This window comes from Palaemon carinicauda, chromosome 17 (assembly GCF_036898095.1).
Source record: "Palaemon carinicauda isolate YSFRI2023 chromosome 17, ASM3689809v2, whole genome shotgun sequence".
Classification (NCBI taxonomy): Eukaryota; Metazoa; Arthropoda; class Malacostraca; order Decapoda; family Palaemonidae; genus Palaemon; species Palaemon carinicauda.
The window spans coordinates 31,785,668-31,803,958 of record NC_090741.1 but is presented as its reverse complement, the minus strand read 5'-3'; the positions used below and the strand labels follow the sequence as shown (position 1 = coordinate 31,803,958).

General features: G+C 44.7%; 1 protein-coding gene across 1 annotated transcript in view; it reads left to right on the top strand.

Annotated features, from left to right (window-relative positions):
* The window catches only part of okr (DNA repair and recombination protein RAD54-like okr), a 127,321-nt gene that overhangs the window by 78,542 nt on the left and 30,488 nt on the right, over window positions 1-18,291 (top strand). The window contains exons 11-12 of the mRNA XM_068390821.1: window positions 10,142-10,340; window positions 14,543-14,749. Coding sequence (XP_068246922.1) covers window positions 10,142-10,340; window positions 14,543-14,749 — 406 coding nt within the window. The remainder of the gene's footprint in view (window positions 1-10,141; window positions 10,341-14,542; window positions 14,750-18,291) is intronic.

Sequence of the window (18,291 nt, the reverse complement as noted above, 5' to 3'; positions counted from 1 at the left end):
TATTTTTATATTTTTATGGGGCGCGTTCGTAACGGCGAAACCGCGTAAGTCGGGACCGTCGTAACCCAAGGACCTACTGTAACAATAATAATAATAAATGGAAAGTAGTGCAAGCTGTAACATGGCTATAAAATCTTTAGTGAGGTGTCAACATCCTGACTGGCTGTTACCAGTAGGTAGCAGGAAAGCACGTCCCCCGCTCACTTACAACAACCACACTTTGATTTTTGTCGTGGTTGAGAACAGACGTTGTCTTCCATGGCCTGGAACTGGCTTTCCTTAAAGACTTTAATAAATCCTTTTTCTTCTCAGACATGAGGGTTAACCTTGAGGTTGCTGATACGCTGTGTTGGAGACGGATCCTCACTGACTTTGTCCTTCATGCAGAGAACACTGCTGCGCGAGGGATTCTCCATACGATGAGTGTCGGGAGGGGTCATCCTTCAAGTGGGAGCAGTGTGGCAGGAGGAGGAAGTAGTTCAAAGGAGATTCTTTGCCTTCGGGATCTTCCTCAAAGTCTAAGAATTCCCAACTACTATACTTACTCCCTCTCCTAGTACCATCCCCTCTGCCTCTTCTCATTCGGCCTCCTCCAGCGGTCGATCGAGTAAGAGCGATGGCTGCTTACCGCTCTGGAAACCTTGGGTCAGGTAGTTCTTCCTGTCTCCCCTAGATGCTTTGCAATTGCTTTGTCCATCCTTGGGACTTTCGGGTTCCCAGTCAAAGGACAGGTTACTAGAGGTGTTGGTTTGTTGGGCTCAGCAAGACCGTACATCTGTTACTCCTGGGGTTAGCTTTGGCAGTTCCCCCTTTAGAGCCGACAGAAGGAAGTCCCTTCTACTCCGTCTCTCGACCCCAGGACCTTCGTCCCCTGCAGCAGATCCTCTCTCCAGATGATCAGTGAGCTAACAGTCTGGCGAGCCTTGCCCTGGTGTGCGCACCTTTCGATGAAAGCTCAACACAAAGACAGGCTTTCCTGTCCTCCTAAGGGTAGCATCCATGGAATCATTTCCCCAATACACTCACCCCTTGGGGTGAGTTTGTGCTCAGTGCGAGGACAGGTTTTGCCTGTCTTCACCCTTCTGAGTCTGCTAACCCTTGGGGACTTTCAGCCGATGCCCTCGCAAGCATGTGGGGTTATATGCACCTGGGAGTACGTCTCCCGAGGTAACTTGGAAGTGCCAGCGCAATTTGTTGCTTGTGCACATTAGCCCTTTGGAGCTCGCAGATAATCCCGTCATCGATCCTACAACGGACACGTGGTTCATGCAAGCCGCCACTTGTTTCATGCGACTCGTTGAGTCTCTCACCTAGTTAGGTTGAAAGCTCTGCTTGTCATCTGCTTGTGCACCAGACTTTTCCACCTGTACCTTGCATGCACTGAATCCATCAAGCAGTTACCTGCTCAGGAAGAGCACGCAATACATAATACTACTTTACATTATACAAAAAAAAAAATATTAAATTTTTTCAACACAAACTCTTATTCAAACTCGGACAGACAACCAAGATCACATGAGGTCAGGGGCATAAATACGTTCCTGGCATTCAAGAAAAACTTATTTGTTGTCCCTAAACTCCATGCAAGGGGGAGTTGGGTCATGCCTAGGTTTAGTGTAGGTGAGTTTCATCTTAATACTTATACTTACCTGGTTAAGTCACAGTGTGAGTTTTCAGTCATTCTCAGCATGGTTGCACAGGCCATTCACCCCTTGGCATTGACTTGCCTTGGGTTCAAGAGGTGTCAGGGTACTTTTCCCATGTGCTACCTAGCTCGGATTTGTACCCCAAGGCAAAGCTTCTAGCGAGATGGAATTAGACTTCCACCCATCTTACAGCGATTCCCCTATGTAAAGAACAAAGGTTTGTATTTGTGAAAGAACGAATGACGAATCTGGAAGTAATTTGTAGTTTTCTTAACTATATAAGCATGAAGTTCTTTACACTTATTTGTCCCACCATCACCTTTCCCCCTAGAAGTCCTGCCTGTAATCAAAAGTGAAGATAGTCACTGGGTGAGTTTGTGAATGGGGTGGTTAACACCTCGCTAGAAAATTTTTATGGCTAAAGTAGCTAATCGCTAAATCATTCTCCCCGATGTAAAGAACTTCAGGTTTGTACTGCATAGTTAGGAAAAATACAAATTACTTCCAAGTTTGCATTTTTTTTTTATTTTCCATTTAAATGTAGTTAAGGCTTTCAATCAGTTAAAACTTCATAAAATCTTATTCTCAAGTACCTAGATGTTTTGGCTCCACTCATTTTCTACCAGCATTTATGTTCAGTTAACAATCGTTGCTCTGTGTGTAAGTGCTTATGAGGAGAGGATTTTAAAACTTTTATATACTGTGTAATGTGAAAACCTCAAGCTACTCTATATCCATTCAGAAGTACTTTTCAATAATCCCTATCTTTGAAAAAGGGCTCCCTTGCAATAAACTAACTTTTTTCAATATTAAACTTACCCGATAATCATGTAGCTGTCAACTCCGTTGCCCGACAGAATTCTATGGAGGGATACGCCAGCTATCACAATACTAGAAGGGGGTGTACTTACCAGCGCCACCTGTGGCCAGGTACTATAGTACTTCTTGTTGACACCTCCTCAATTTTTCCTCTGTCGTGCTTCCGGCAAGACGTTCTGGGATACGCTTATGATCTTCGAGTATTTTCACGGCTAATTGGTGAAGTATTCTCTCAGATTTCGGCTGTCGCTTTACTGGAAACCTTCTTATATTAGCTTAGATAGCTTTTATATAGTCCTGATTAACGGTTAACGATCTTTTGCTTGATTTTGGAACCCCCCTTGGCTAACTCTTTGGATTCAAGATGTCTGACATTTCGCAAGCCCCCACCCATAGACGATGTAGGTCTTGTAATAGGCGTATTCCGAAGGCCTCGGTAGATCCTCACACCGCTTGTTCTGACTGTAGGGATAGGCCCTGTCAGTTAGAAAATCGATGTGAGGAATGCGCCGGACTTTCGGAACTTGAATTTGTCCGTCTTTTGAAATATTCAACTAAGTTAGAGAGAGGTAGAGTTAGGAGGAGTTCTTCTCACTCTTCGCTTTTTTCCTCACCTCATGATCCCCTACCTTTTCCTACCCCTGTAGTGGCTACCCCCGAACCTACTATTTGCCCTCAGCCTGATATGTCTGTTGTTTTGCGTGCTATTCAGGCCTTAGGCGATAAAGTAGAGTCAGTGGTAAGTGATCATAAGTCTCTTATGGCCGAAGTCAAGGAACTTAAGGTCAAGAGTGCAGTGGGTGGAATTAGTGCCAGTGCTGTGACGAGTGCTAGTGTCAGTGCAGTGCCAAGTGCTAGTGTCAGTGTCAGTGTGGTGCGTGAGGATACTTCTGTGCGTGCCAGTCGTCCTCCCAGTCCGGGACCTCTTGCAAGCTCCCAAGCCCAGGGGAGAAGCAATGTCGAAGGGCAAAAGGGTTCGGCAGGCCTTGATCGGCGCACAGAAGTATCCTCGGTGGTTGCGGGCGTGTCTTCCAGAGACCGTCACTCCCACCTGCAGACGATTGAGCCCGTCTTTTTCTCGTCCGCTGATCAATTGTCAGGGAAGAAACGCTGGACTCAGGTCTCTAGACCACTCAAACGCAGAGTCCAGTCCGCGAGTGCTCAGCCGGGCTGCAGTCATTGGCTCAGCTCTGACTCGCCGCAGTCATCGGTCGACTGCACTCCGCCCAAGAGGAGTAAGGTTCTGCCACAACGGAGCTCTGCTGTTAAGGCTTTACCTCAGCCTACTGTAATTTCTGCCGACCCCAAGTGGACTCTACTACAGTCCATGCAAGCACAGCTTTCGGACTTGATGCGTGAGTGTCGGGCTGAGAAGGTTGCGCCTCCGCCTCCGCCTGCACTCTCTCCGCCTGCGCTCGCTCCGCCTGCGCTCGCTCCGCCTGACCGCAGTACCGCCTGCCAGGCGTACGATGTTGAGCCTCGTTCTGAGTTTACTGTTCCCAGTGGTGTACAGCCTCCGCCTTCCTTAAGGCAACCTCAACAATGGGATCAGGAGGCTTATTCCTCTCTGCCTCCGCTTCCACTTGCTGCTCCACCAGTGATGCAACACTCGGTTGAGGTACAACAACCTCTCCCGTCCATGAGTCAGTCTCCTCAGCTCTCGCTGCAGCGAGCTCAACCCTCCACAAGGCAAGCACCACAACACCTTAGCCTTGCGCCTCAGGAGCCTCAGCTTGCGAGACATTTACTACGTTCTGCGCAGCCTCTACCTCATCGCGCTCCGCTCACACCGCAGGAACAGGAACTTGCTACTCCGCTTCCGCCAACCACTCAGCAAGCGCAACCCATGGGTTCAGCCACTCATGCCAGGAGTCAGCCTCCTCCACCCATGCGCCTACCTTCTGCTTCTTCTTTTGTTCAGCCTTTGCAGTCTGAGCCTCAGGTTTTCCCTCAACAGATTCTTGAAGAGGAAACCACTAATATTGTTGTTCCTGCTCGTTCTGACTCTGCTGTTCAGCATACTTGTCCGATCTCTTCGCTACACTCTGGTGATGAGGCGTCTGATGATGAGGCGGCACACCTGGATCCCTCATCAGACGTGGATGAATCCAAGCCTTCTCCACCGTCTATTGACTTTCATAAGGTCTTGGCTCTGCTTAGGGAGGTTTACCCAGACCACTTTGTCTCTGCTATTCCCCGCTCTCCACCATCTGAGTTTTCGCTGGGCATGCAGCCAGCTAAGTCCACCTATACTAAGCTAGTCCTAGCAAGGTCCTCTAAGAGAGCGTTAAGGATCTTAGGGGAGTGGCTGCAGACTAAGCAACACCTTGGCAAGACTTCTTTCATGTTTCCTCCGACTAAGCTCACTTCTAAAGCGAGCGTTTGGTATGCCACAGGAGAGGAACCAGGCTTGGGAGTACCTGCCTCTGCCCAGGCTGACTTCTCAAGTCTGGTAGACTCGCCTCGGAGAACTGCAATGAGGCGCTCTAAGGTTTGCTGGACCTTCTCAGACCTTGATCACTTCCTGAAGGGTGTATTTAGAGCATTTGAGATGTTCAACTTTCTAGACTGGTGCCTGGGGGCCCTCAGCAAGAAGACCTCCCCTGCGGACAAGGATTCTGCCATGCTATTAATGTCCTGCATGGATAAGGCCATTAGAGATGGATCTGGTGAGCTTGCGTCGATGTTTGTATCAGGGGTTCTTAAGAAAAGGGAACAGCTGTGTACCTTCCTTTCCTCCAGCATTACACCTTGTCAAAGGTCACAATTCCTTTTCGCTCCGCTCTCGAAGTTCCTCTTCCCCGAAGAGCTGGTTAAGGACTTGTCTGCTGCCCTGATACAAAAGGACACACATGATCTTGTAGCCTCATCGGCTCGTAAGTCTAAGGTTGCTACCTCAGTCCCCAGGACTTATCGCACCCCAGTGGCTGATACTCCTGCTACGAGGTTCATACCGCCCTTTCGTGGTAGAGCCCCCAGCCGAGGAAGCTCCCGTCCAGACTCTTCCAGGAGCAAGTCTAGGAAAGGCTCCAAGGCCTCTAAAGGAAAAAACTGACTCTCCGCATCTCCAGACAGCAGTAGGAGCCAGACTCAAGAGCTTCTGGCAAGCCTGGGAAAAGAGAGGTGCAGACGCCCAGTCTGTCAGTTGGCTGAGGGAGGGTTACAGGATTCCATTCTGCCTCAAACCACCTCTGACCACATCTCCCATCAACCTCTCTCCCAACTACAAAGAAGAGGACAAGAGGCTAGCGTTGCACCAGGAGGTGTCGCTACTTGTGCAGAAGAAGGCAGTGGTTATAGTCCGGGACCATCAATCCCCGGGCTTCTACAACCGTCTCTTTCTGGTGGCCAAGAAGACAGGAGGTTGGAGACCGGTGCTGGACGTCAGCGCACTCAACGCGTATGTCACCAAGCAGACGTTCACGATGGAGACGACGAAGTCGGTCCTAGCAGCGGTCAGGCAGGAGGACTGGATGGTCTCGTTGGACTTGAAAGATGCCTACTTTCACGTTCCTATTCATCCAGACTCCCAACCTTTCCTGAGATTCGTTTTTGGAAAGGTTGTCTACCAATTCCAAGCCCTGTGTTTTGGCCTAAGCACAGCTCCTATGGTGTTCACGCATCTGATGAGGAATATAGCAAAATTCCTCCACTTATCGGACATCAGAGCCTCCCTCTACTTAGACGACTGGCTGTTGAGAGCCTCCACGAGTCGTCGCTGTCTGGAGAGTCTCAACTGGACTTTGGACTTAATCAGAGAACTGGGTCTGTTAGTCAACATAGAAAAGTCTCAGCTCATTCCCTCCCAATCCATTGTGTACCTGGGAATGGAGATTCGGAGTCAGGATTTTCGGGCTTTTCCATCGGCCCCCAGGATAAGCCAAGCCCTAGAGTGCATCATGAGCATGCTGAAGAGGAGCAGTTGCTCGGTGAGACAGTGGATGAGTCTCACAGGGACACTTTCATCACTGGCCCTGTTCGTCGAGCTAGGGAGACTCCACCTCCGCCCTCTTCAATTCCATCTTGCAGCTCATTGGGACAAGGGTTTGACTCTCGAAGCAGTCTCTATCCCAGTCACCAAAGAGATGAAGACCACTCTCTTGTGGTGGAAGAACAATCTCCTTCTCAGGGAGGGCCTATCGTTGGCTATTCAGACCCCCAATCTTCATCTCTTCTCAGATGCATCGGACTCGGGCTGGGGTGCGACCTTGGACGGACGGGAATGCTCGGGAACGTGGAACGAGGAACAGGGAACGCTCCACATCAACTGCAAGGAGCTACTAGCAGTTCATTTAGCCCTGCTGAACTTCAAGTCCCTCCTGCTAGGCAAAGTGGTGGAGGTGAACTCAGACAACACCACAGCCTTGGCTTACATCTCCAAGCAAGGAGGGACCCATTCGAGGAGCCTATACGAGATCGCAAGGGACCTCCTCATTTGGTCAAGAAGTCTAAACCTCACTTTGGTCACGAGGTTCATTCAGGGCAATATGAACGTCTCAGCAGATCGCCTAAGCAGAAGGAATCAGGTCATTCCCACGGAATGGACCCTCCACAAGAGTGTGTGCAACAGACTTTGGGCCTTGTGGGGTCAACCTACCATAGATCTGTTTGCCACCTCCATAACCAAGAGACTTCCGCTGTACTGTTCCCCAGTTCCAGACCCTGCAGCAGTTCATGTGGATGCTTTCCTACTGAACTGGTCCCATCTCGACCTTTACGCATTCCCACCGTTCAAGATAATAAACAAAGTTCTGAAGAAATTCATCTCGCACGAAGGGACACGGCTGACGCTGGTTGCTCCCCTTTGGCCTGCAAGAGAATGGTTCACAGAGGTACTTCAATGGCTAGTCGACATCCCCAGGACTCTACCTCTAAGAGTGGACCTTCTACGTCAACCTCACGTAGACAGGTTGCACCCAAACCTCCACGCTCTTCGGCTGACTGCCTTCAGACTGTCGAAAGATTCGCTAGAGCTAGAGGCTTTTCGAAGGAGGCAGCCAGTGCGATTGCCAGAGCAAGAAGGGTTTCCACTCGTAGAGTCTACCAATCTAAGTGGGAAGTCTTCCGGAGCTGGTGTAGAGCCAATTCAGTATCCTCTACCAATACCTCTGTGACCCAAATAGCTGACTTCCTTTTACATCTTAGGAATGAGAGATCCCTTTCAGCCCCTACGATTAAAGGGTATAGGAGTATGTTGGCTTCAGTTCTCCGCCACAGAGGTTTGGACCTTTCTTCCAACAAGGACCTTCAAGACATCCTTAAGTCTTTTGAGACATCTAAAGAGCGTCGTCTATCCACTCCAGGCTGGAACCTAGACGTAGTCTTAAGGTTCCTTATGTCTCCTAGGTTCGAACCTCTCCAGTCAGCTTCCTTCAAGGACCTTACCCTCAAGACTCTTTTTCTCGTCTGCCTTGCAACAGCTAAGAGAGTCAGTGAGGTTCATGCCTTCAGCAAGAACATTGGTTTCACGACCGAATCTGCAACATGTTCTTTTCAGCTCGGATTCCTAGCAAAGAACGAACTTCCTTCACGTCCTTGGCCTAGATCGTTTGAAATACCTAGCCTCTCCAACATGGTAGGTAACGAACTAGAGAGAGTTCTTTGCCCTGTCAGAGCTCTCAAGTATTATCTTAATAGGTCTAAACCTATTCGAGGACAGTCAGAAGCCTTATGGTGTGCCATCAAGAAACCTTCGAGGCCCATGTCCAAGAACGGGGTTTCGTATTATATAAGGCTTCTGATTAGAGAAGCCCATTCTCACTTAGAGGAGGAAGACCTTGCATTGCTGAAGGTAAGGACCCACGAAGTAAGAGCCGTAGCTACTTCGATGGCCTTTAATAAAAACCGTTCTCTGCAGAGCATAATGGATGCAACCTATTGGAGGAGCAAGTCAGTGTTTGCATCATTTTATCTTAAAGACGTCCAGTCTCTTTACGAGAACTGCTACACCCTGGGACCATTCGTAGCAGCGAGTGCAGTAGTAGGTGAGGGCTCAGCCACTACATTCCCTTAATCCCATAACCTTTTTTAACCTTTCTCTTGAATGCTTTTATTGTTGTTTTTATGGTTGTTACGGTAGGCTAAGAAGCCTTCCGCATCCTTTTGATTTGGCGGGTGGTCAATTCATTCTTGAGAAGCGCCTGGGTTAGAGGTTGTGTAGAGGTCCTTTAGTAGGGGTTGCAGCCCTATATACTTTAGCACCTTTGAGTTGATTCAGCCTCCAAGAGGAACGCTGCGCTCAGTAAGGAAGACGAACTTAAAAAAGAGGCAGAGTAACGGTTCAATTCGACTTCCTTACCAGGTACTTATTATTTCATTGTTATTTGAGATAACTGTTATATGAAATATGGGATACTTAGCTATCCTTTAATCTTGTACACTGGTTTTCTCCCACCCCCCTGGGTGTGAATCAGCTACATGATTATCGGGTAAGTTTAATATTGAAAAATGTTATTTTTATTAGTAAAATAAATTTTTGAATATACTTACCCGATAATCATGATTTAATCGACCCTCCCTTCCTCCCCATAGAGAACCAGTGGACCGAGGAAAAATTGAGGAGGTGTCAACAAGAAGTACTATAGTACCTGGCCACAGGTGGCGCTGGTAAGTACACCCCCTTCTAGTATTGTGATAGCTGGCGTATCCCTCCATAGAATTCTGTCGGGCAACGGAGTTGACAGCTACATGATTATCGGGTAAGTATATTCAAAAATTTATTTTACTAATAAAAATAACATTTTTAAATACCGATTACAGGATTTTCTTAAGAACAACCGACAAACAGGTGTGTTCCTTTTACCTGTGCATCTCAAACTTAATTTAAGAAATGTGTTAATCAGTTCATTGCTAAAGAGCTGATTTGGTGGATCCTCATACCAGTTAAGGCATAATATGTAAGGATAGGATAAAATGAATATATTTGTTTTCTGTGACTTTTTGTGCTCTAGATCCGGTAAAGAACCATCAACCATCATATTAGGATAGGTCAAGTCTGGTCCTTTTATGATCTGACCCTACAGGTCATGTTAGTGGGTGTCTTTGTTACATGGTGTAGGATTATTGCAGGTGACTTACAAGAACTTAATTTTCCAATTGGTTATGATGTTACAGTAGTAATGTATACCTGACCTTTATAGACTTATATTTGACTCGGTTTTTGGGGTTTCTCTTAATTAAAAACTTTGGTTTTCCATGGGGTTTCCCCTGTAATTGTTTTACACACTATAGATGGCTTGGGAGAAAGAAGAAAGGGGTTTACACAAACATTAAGGGTTAGAAATGGAAGAAATTAAAGCATCGTTGTATTACAAAATACAGTACAGTATAGTATTGAATATTAGTCCGAGTCCCATATTAATATGTTGTAATTGGATGTTATGTACATGTACTTACAAACACTGAAAATTTTGTAATCAGTTTTTATATAGTAAGTGCTTTCTTCTCAAACTTGGTAAACATTTATTACTCCTATTTTTGCTAAAAAGGGAGAATAAGGACTAGATTTTCATTTATTACCTGTTGTTGGCTTCCTCATGTCCATACCTCAGTTTTGGAATTGCACCGTTCCTAAATCTTTTAGGCTCATGGTTATGGCTTATGTAAAGTATTAATAATGTTTCTGACATTTTTATATTTCACACATTAATTTTACGTACAACATTACTTTATTACAGGAGGTTACGCCCAGAATTGTCTGGAAAGCTTGTTGTATTAGACACCATACTTGCGTTGATCCGCAGCTCATCAGATGACAAGGTGGTACTCATATCAAATTATACACAGACCCTCGACCTTTTTCAAAACTTAGCTGCTCTGAGAAATTACCCGTATGTTCGGCTCGATGGTTCAATGAGCATAAAGAAACGAAATAAGGTAAGATGATGATGTTTATAAATGTAAAGAACAAATCCTTGCTGTACAAATTAATTTCTAAATTTCTAACTTTTATTCATGGAAAATTTTTATTTTTATTTACTTTTTTAACTGACTTGAAGGTTTTAGTACATTATAGTGTAGCAACTAAGTCTCCTTAAATAGGATCGAGATATATTAAAAAAGTGAGTTCTTAAGTCTAAAAGTTCTCAGTCCATCATGCTTAACTTAGTCATCCAGTTCATAACCTCACCCCTCTTATCTTCATTCTTTTCAGTCAGCTGTTTTTTTAATATTAGGTGATCTAGATTCATATTTATGTATCATGAATTCCTATATCTATTTTTACATACAAAATTTATTTTAAGAGACGGTAAAAACATTTATTGCAGACACAGAATCTTATCTCGGAAAGTTCAAATGTTCTTATCTTGGGGATTTACTGTGTGTATCATAAAAATAAATTTCAAAGGCATTTTATTCTTTACCTATAGTATCTACATTATCTCCTTATTCAGTAGTACCTTAGTTTACGAGTACAGTTTCTTTGAATACGAGCAAATCAGTATACGAGCATACAATTTCAAATTGGTTAATGTGCATTATATCGATCTGTGAGCAAAATTTTTGCTCCGCATGAGCATTGTTTGTTGACAAGTTCTAGCAAGACTAAAGTCTCGTGTTGCTCCTATGCCACTCATGCAGTGCTCACATGATTTTTGAGCCATTTTGTTTTGCCTTGACTCACATCCCCCACCCCTTGCTCAGACCTTAATTCTTCCCATCTCCGAGCAGCCTTCTTAGCAACATCATCTATATTACTGTATCGTGCAAACATCTGTGGAACGGTTCTTCGTGGGGGTTTCACCACATGTTCTTTATTTGATTGTGATGGCTATTTTTTACTGTTAAGTTTACAGTACAGTACAATACAGAGCAATATTGTGACAATGGTCCCTAAGAGGATTAAGAAAGACAGTAAGGGGTAGGAGATGATTCCCTAGAAGTGAAAAAGAAAATTATTGAGAAGCATGATTCATGTATGAGTGTGGCAGACATGGCAAAAATGTACCTCCACTTTTTGCTCTAATGTAGGTGTACCATTTCAATAATCTGTGCTTCGGACTGTGTACTGATTTTCAGGTGTTCAATCTGGTATCAGCTTGGACCATGATGTATCTCGACGAGTGGCTAATCCTGGCCTTCTCAGAAGGAGCACCAATTACAAGATCGAGATCGACTTCTTGCATTGTATCATGATCTGGGGATTGTGATGAACATAGCTACAATGAGTCTTTATTGGTGCTGGCAGTCTTCTTGGCCTCCTTTCCTCACTGGAGAAGCTCGTTCCACAAGGGCACCTCTGTTGGAGGTCCCTTTCATTAGTATTTGAAGAATCACTGGTCTCGTGATGATATTTGAAGGGTGGCTGAAATAGGAAAACCTAACTAGTGGAGTCCCACTAGACTCCACACCTCTGCATCTGTTCTCAGGTGCATCAAAGGAGGGTTTGGGCACACACTTGGCTAACCTAGCCATCTCAGGAGTGGTGTCAGAAGAAAAGCATCTGCACTTCACTTTCCTGGAAACCCAAACAGCAAGCTTTTCAAAAACATTTGAGGAGACTGTCGGTAGTGTTAATAAGCAACAACCCCACTGTAGTACCCTTTGTCAACAAGGAAAATGGGTATGGTTTTGCGCCATCTTTGTAAGATGACAAAGCAGCTGCACATTGCTAAGTATTTTACACCATAGAGTTGTCAGCCAGGTACATTCCAGGTAAGAAGAACGTACTAGCAGACACATTCATTTGCCAGGGGCAGGTTGTAGGGTAAAAATGGTACCTGTATCTTTGTGTATTGGAATGTGTTTTTGCTCCGTGGGGATCTCAGGGGATCAGACTTGTTTGTCATGCAGCTGAATTGGAAACTCCACATATTTTGTTCCCCTATTCCAAACCCATTTCCTCTGTTCAAAGACACTTATCAGCACCCATCAGATTACCTGGATTCGTACATCTTTTATCCATTCAGCCTGATCCACCAGCTAAGGAATCAAGTATTGATTATGTGAGGCCACAGGATGACCCTGATGCCTCGTATATGGCCACAAGTCAAGTGGTATTCGTATCTGTTCTTCTAGTCAAGGTCCCGAGAGATCTACCCCATTGGTCCACACTTCTGTCTGTCAGCCGCATCTTCAGAGGTACTGTATCACCAATCTGGGAAGTTGCTGGAAGTTTACGGTTAAAAACTGTCTAGCATCTCCTCCAAGTCAAAGGCTTTTCAAGAGGCACTGCACAGTGGATGCCTGGATTCTTGCGATGGTCCTCTGCAGTTGTCTACCAGAGAGAGTGGCCCATCTGCGATTGATGTCATAAAGGAAAACTTCTATTGTCCTAGCATCTCTAGTGCAGATCACAGATTCCTTAGTCTTCCTTCACCAAGAGAAGCACCCCTCAGTCACAGCTGTTAAAGACTACTGCCCAACCTCAAGTATTGTCTTTCGACTGAAAGGTGTAGACCTCACCTTCTTGTGAGAGTTGTTTATGCTCATGAGTAGCTTCAAGCAGTCATTCCCACCCCAGAACCTCACGCTACCATAATGGGATATGACCCGAGTTCTTTAGGCTATTACTCATACCCCATTTGAGCCTTTGAGAAGGTTGTGAGACAGAGATCTAACCCCTCAAGATTGTCTTTTTCTAGCCATAGCATTGACAAAAGAGTAGAAGAGTTGCACGGTCTCTCTTATTCAGTCACCCACACTGAGGGTTGGAAGGAGGTCTCTTAATTTTGTGCTAGAGTTAAAAAATTCAGACTCTTCGTCTGACTTGCCTTCTCCCTGGTCGAAGTCGTCGTCATATGATTCATAACTCTCCTGGTTCTGGAAAGACAGCTGTGCAGGTGATGATCTGCCACTAGGATGTTTGATCTTAGTATCTTGCGGCTGATTGTGGGGTGCAGTTTCTTTACATAAAGATGACTTCTGCTTCCCCGAAGATCCTTACTTTCCTTACTAGTGGGTCGTAACTTCAGGTCTTGTGGTTTAGCAGTGAGGAGAAGGGGCATCCACTGCTTATGAATCCATTCTGGGTGCTCCTCTGAAAAGTTAACAGGGATTAATCTGTATGAATCTGAAAAGGAAATATCCCTTGGAGAAAGGGAGCCTGTGAGTGTCTACCTCAACACTGCTCATATACATCCCTCAGGTCTTAGGCAGGATCCTTGGTCACGTCCATATTATCAAAAGCAAACAGCAAGCACACCATCTGAAGAAAAAGCCAAAAAATATAATGTATAAGTTAATGCAAAGCATAAACTACCAAATTCACAGCCAAAGGGACAAGTTCTCTTTGTGACAGCTGAAATTCAATTGGGGTTAGAGTGAGTAGGAAGGGCCGACGGGGTAACTACACTGCTGGTGGTTTACACCTTGCCCAAAAAGTTTACCTGCCTTATTCCAGCCTTTACTGTCATTCTACTCCATATGACTAAAGAACTAATAGTTTGTATTCATATAGGAACAAATATACATGAGAAAAGGCAAAGTTGACAATAACACTGAAACATATGAGGCCCAAGACTTGAAGGGAGGTGGAAGCTTAAAGCCTTATGAGCTTGCCTAAATACCCCTATGTGGTGTGTGAGGGTGAGCTAGAGTAAATAAATAAAGTAAGGGACAATATTTATTATATAGTGTTGGATGAATATCTGTCTTCACCATGACTCATATTTCCTTTTGATCTTTTATTCATTGCCCTTTGATCTGCACATGACTTATTATAATTTTTCTCTTTTATATCATCTTTTTTGGATAGAATTTGTATTATCAAGGGACCTCAGAGGTAACTAAATATTTGACTTGTGATGCAGCTCAAGGAAGGTTTGGGGATTATAAATACTGTAGTTTGATCACTATAGAAGATTTGAAATAATTTTCTGTTTTGTAAATACAAAATTCTTTTTGTAATGAGGATACCTACCATGCAACCCCTCTCTGCCATCGTGTGTATTCGCATATGCTACAGCTTACCAAGGCTACGGAAAAGATAGAAATTCTCATGACTAAATGACAAGACATTCATAATTTTGTGATTAACCATCCTCTTAGATAGCATATATCATTAAAGATTTAAGCATAAGTAAGTTATAGTGGCCTTGATGAAATTTAAATATTTATCCCAAGTTTTGTATTTTCAGATTGTCGAGAAATTCAACGACCCAAAGGGAGGGGATTTTCTCTTCATGTTGAGTAGCAAAGCAGGTGGCTGTGGCCTCAATCTTATTGGTGCTAACCGTTTGGTAATGTTTGATCCCGATTGGAATCCTGCCAATGATGACCAAGCTATGGCAAGAGTTTGGCGGGATGGTCAGAAAAAGCAGTGCTTTATATACAGGCTTCTGTCGGTAAGCAAACTCTAATTTTTTTGTGCTAACTCTTACTGTGTTTGATGAGTATCTATTGATTCTGGTTAACTCATTAGATCTTTTTTATTGTTCTTCATTTCATAAGCTCTATAACTTCTGTCAGCTAATTTTTCTAATGCAAACAGACTAGTTGCTCTAGTCCTGCGTATATCCTGTCCTCTAGTTTGAATCTTATATTTTATTTTCAGTACTATACAGTACTACAAGTATTGTAATTTAAGAATGGATTTGTTCCTGCATGAATACAAACCTTCATCCTTTAATAGGAGTATGCTTTCAGTAAAGCTGGATGTGGCTGTTAAAACATACTGTGGTGGTGGGTAAGCCCTTCCCACCCGACCGGCTGCTGAGCTCCCTATTTGTTATTGGCTGGCATACTTCCTCTTACCTTTAGTGTCTTACCGTTCCTGGAAAAGCTGTAAGAATGTATCGCTTGAGTTCCTGTGATCTCATACCATGTGAAAGTGTTCTTCCTCTGGCTCATCTTTGTCAGTCTTCACTGCCACTTCTTGGTGAAGAACATGTAGACAACGTCATCGAAGAAGCCCAGGAAGACAGATCAATAGGAGTTGCAGACGCATGACTCTCCTTGGGAGATACAGTACTGTACCAGTAACTTCCTTCTTGAGTAAGTGCCAGAAGTTGTCCCATAGTGGAAAGAAACATTGCCACACACAGCTCTCGTTACAGCTAAACATACACTGCCAATGGGATGGAAGAGCTTTGCCCTTCTTTCCCTCTTCCTAGACTTTTTTTTTCTGGGAAGAGAGAGGGAAGAGGTAAATGTTGATAGTTGTCCCTTAATAGAAAAACACTTCGGTACAAGCTACTCCTGCTTATGTTGATCTAAAAGCAGTTGCCATGACATTTCCAACAAGAATCCATGTGCACTGGAAATCCACACACACAAGGAACTGCACTCACTGAGAATCCATACACACACAGAATCCAGGCATACCTAGAATCCATGCACACATGGAATTCACACACATTAGGAATCCACTCATATCAGAAGTCCACACCCACCTGGAATCCACACGCATCGGTGATATACTCACCGTCCCAGCATGATAACATTGACAGACCGCCTAATCAGACTTTGTTCTCACCTGTAATAAGTTAACCGACTCCCACACTTATCTGGGATCCATCTATACTTGTCTGGGATCCTTAAGCTCCTGGCATCCATGCACAATCAGCCTCCACACAATAGGACAATAAGCCAAATGCTGTTACTTCTCTCCCAAAGAAAAGGATTTAATCGAAGTAAGAACGATCGGCTGGTGTTGTGTGTTCGATCAATCTCTTGCCACTTGCACAAGGATGGTAAATACCAAGAAGAACTGTATGTATCAAGAGGAAGGGTACGTACTGGGAACTTACCCAACCCCATGGTGCCTTTTAGTACTCGGTCTAGTATGAGACCGGCACTTCCCCTCAATCAAGATAAAGGGAGCCACCCTCTTCCTTTTTCTTCTTTAGAGAGTTCCAGATATCTTCTAGGTAGACGACAGCCCAGCAGCAGCATCGTTGCAAGTAATACACTCATCTCCCTTTCCAAGTAGACAAGGCCTACTGAGACCTGTCAATGCCCCTACCATGTTGTGAATACCTCTCATCTGATTAGCAAAATTAAGCCAAAACCACTTATGCTTTAGGTACCAGAACGTTCCTGTCTCAGAGTACATGTAACTTGCTTCCTTTCAGTGCTCTATGCTGATGTAGCAAGATTTTCCTAAGCACTAAGATCCTATGAGGAATCAGGACTTCCCTATGCTCCTTGGCTTGTATACTCTATGAGTTCCTCACACACCCAAGACCAGACAATGACAAGGGACCTTCCCACTATTCCTTGTGTTTGAGTTGAAGCAGGTAACTTCACATGACTACTCTTACGATCGTTAAAATGCCACATTGCATATATGCTATCATTTCCTTTCGGGAAAAGTTTCAGTCCTCTTTGCTTCTTTTGTAACCGAGCATGCTTACAGGTAATGTGCATGAAAGGCACCACCTTTTTCCACTATCCTGCATAATTGACAGAATCTAAAAGTACACACTCGTATTCCCCTATCGCCTCACCTGTTCTTGCACCTTCTTCCTCGCCTGTTGCCGAGGCTTAGGTTATCCCGTCTTGAAGAGAAAGAGGAAGTAGTCATTGAGGCACAGGATGACCGATTGGGCAGAGTCTCAAGAGACATCAACCATTCCTTTGGTTTCATGGGAGGAGCAGCACTGTACCAAAGCCCAACCATCATCTCCAGGAAAGTGTTTCTGTACATGGTAAAGGAGCTCACAATCCTACATCCAGTGCTAGGTTTCATGTGAGACCAAGCACTGCAGGTCAGGATGCTATCAACCGCCCTTGTCCTTCATCAACACTGGGATGTCTCAGTGACACTAGCCTCCAATATGTAACCAGAACATATCCACTTGGGAGGACCAACTGGGTACGTCATATCACGAACGCTTCCTTTCTCAGGTATACATTTCCGTATAAGTTAGGATGTTGACATACGCCCTTGAACCTCTCCTGCCCCGGGATTTTCCCGGGATGCTTCAGTGACATCAACGCTAACATCAAGAATATCACCTGTAGCGACTATGAATGGGTCTACTTGGAAAGATGATCTCTGTACGTTCTCTTTTGTATTGGGAATGTTTCCTGCCCAGAGAATACGTTCGATACATGGTACAGGTGTTCACAAGCCTGCTATCACTCCTCAGTCTCATATAAGGCAGAACTCATGCACCCTTCTGAATGATATTAAGTGCCCTCATCCCCTTTCTCTCTTCTGAGAACTCTAAAGATGACAACCCAGCGTAAGGAGAGTGGTGAAGCATATATTAGGCGAACAGCATGAACGTATCGACATTAGCGGACTGTCTCATCCCCGCTGACCAATCCCACAACATCATCTCCACGGGCACAATCACCAAGCATATAATCTCCATGATCCCGGTCTTCCATATAGCTACCAGGCTCTTTGCGCCTATCATCACTTGAGTGGTTCCTATGTGACCAGTCACTACAGAATTATATGTCTATGCGCTGCTCTTGTTTTTCAGTGACTTTCGTACTACAGATCTTCTGACATCTGCTTTGTTCCAGATTTTCCAGTCCACGATACCAATGAAAGAGGAACCTATGATCGTCGACATTGCCAATAAGAGTTACGAGTTCATCTCTTCATAAGCACCAAGGTTTCACTGGGATCATCCTATCATGTTTTATCTTCTTTGAAATAATCTGATTCAGTTCACTCCCCTCAAGATAGGATTCCTTTTGTTAGTCTTCACAGTTGCCGTTTTCCACGTGATTGACTGTGGGCGGCAGTCAGGTATAATGCAATCAGGAACCCTTGGATCAGGATACTTGCAATTAAGAACCGCGCTGTCTGAAACCACATGATCAGAACTTAGGGTCATTCTTCAAGTGATCCTTACATTTGAACAGGTGGGAGGTGTACTCGTTCCCTGTTAGCTATTCCTGCCCAATGCTCCCAACCCAGAGATATTCT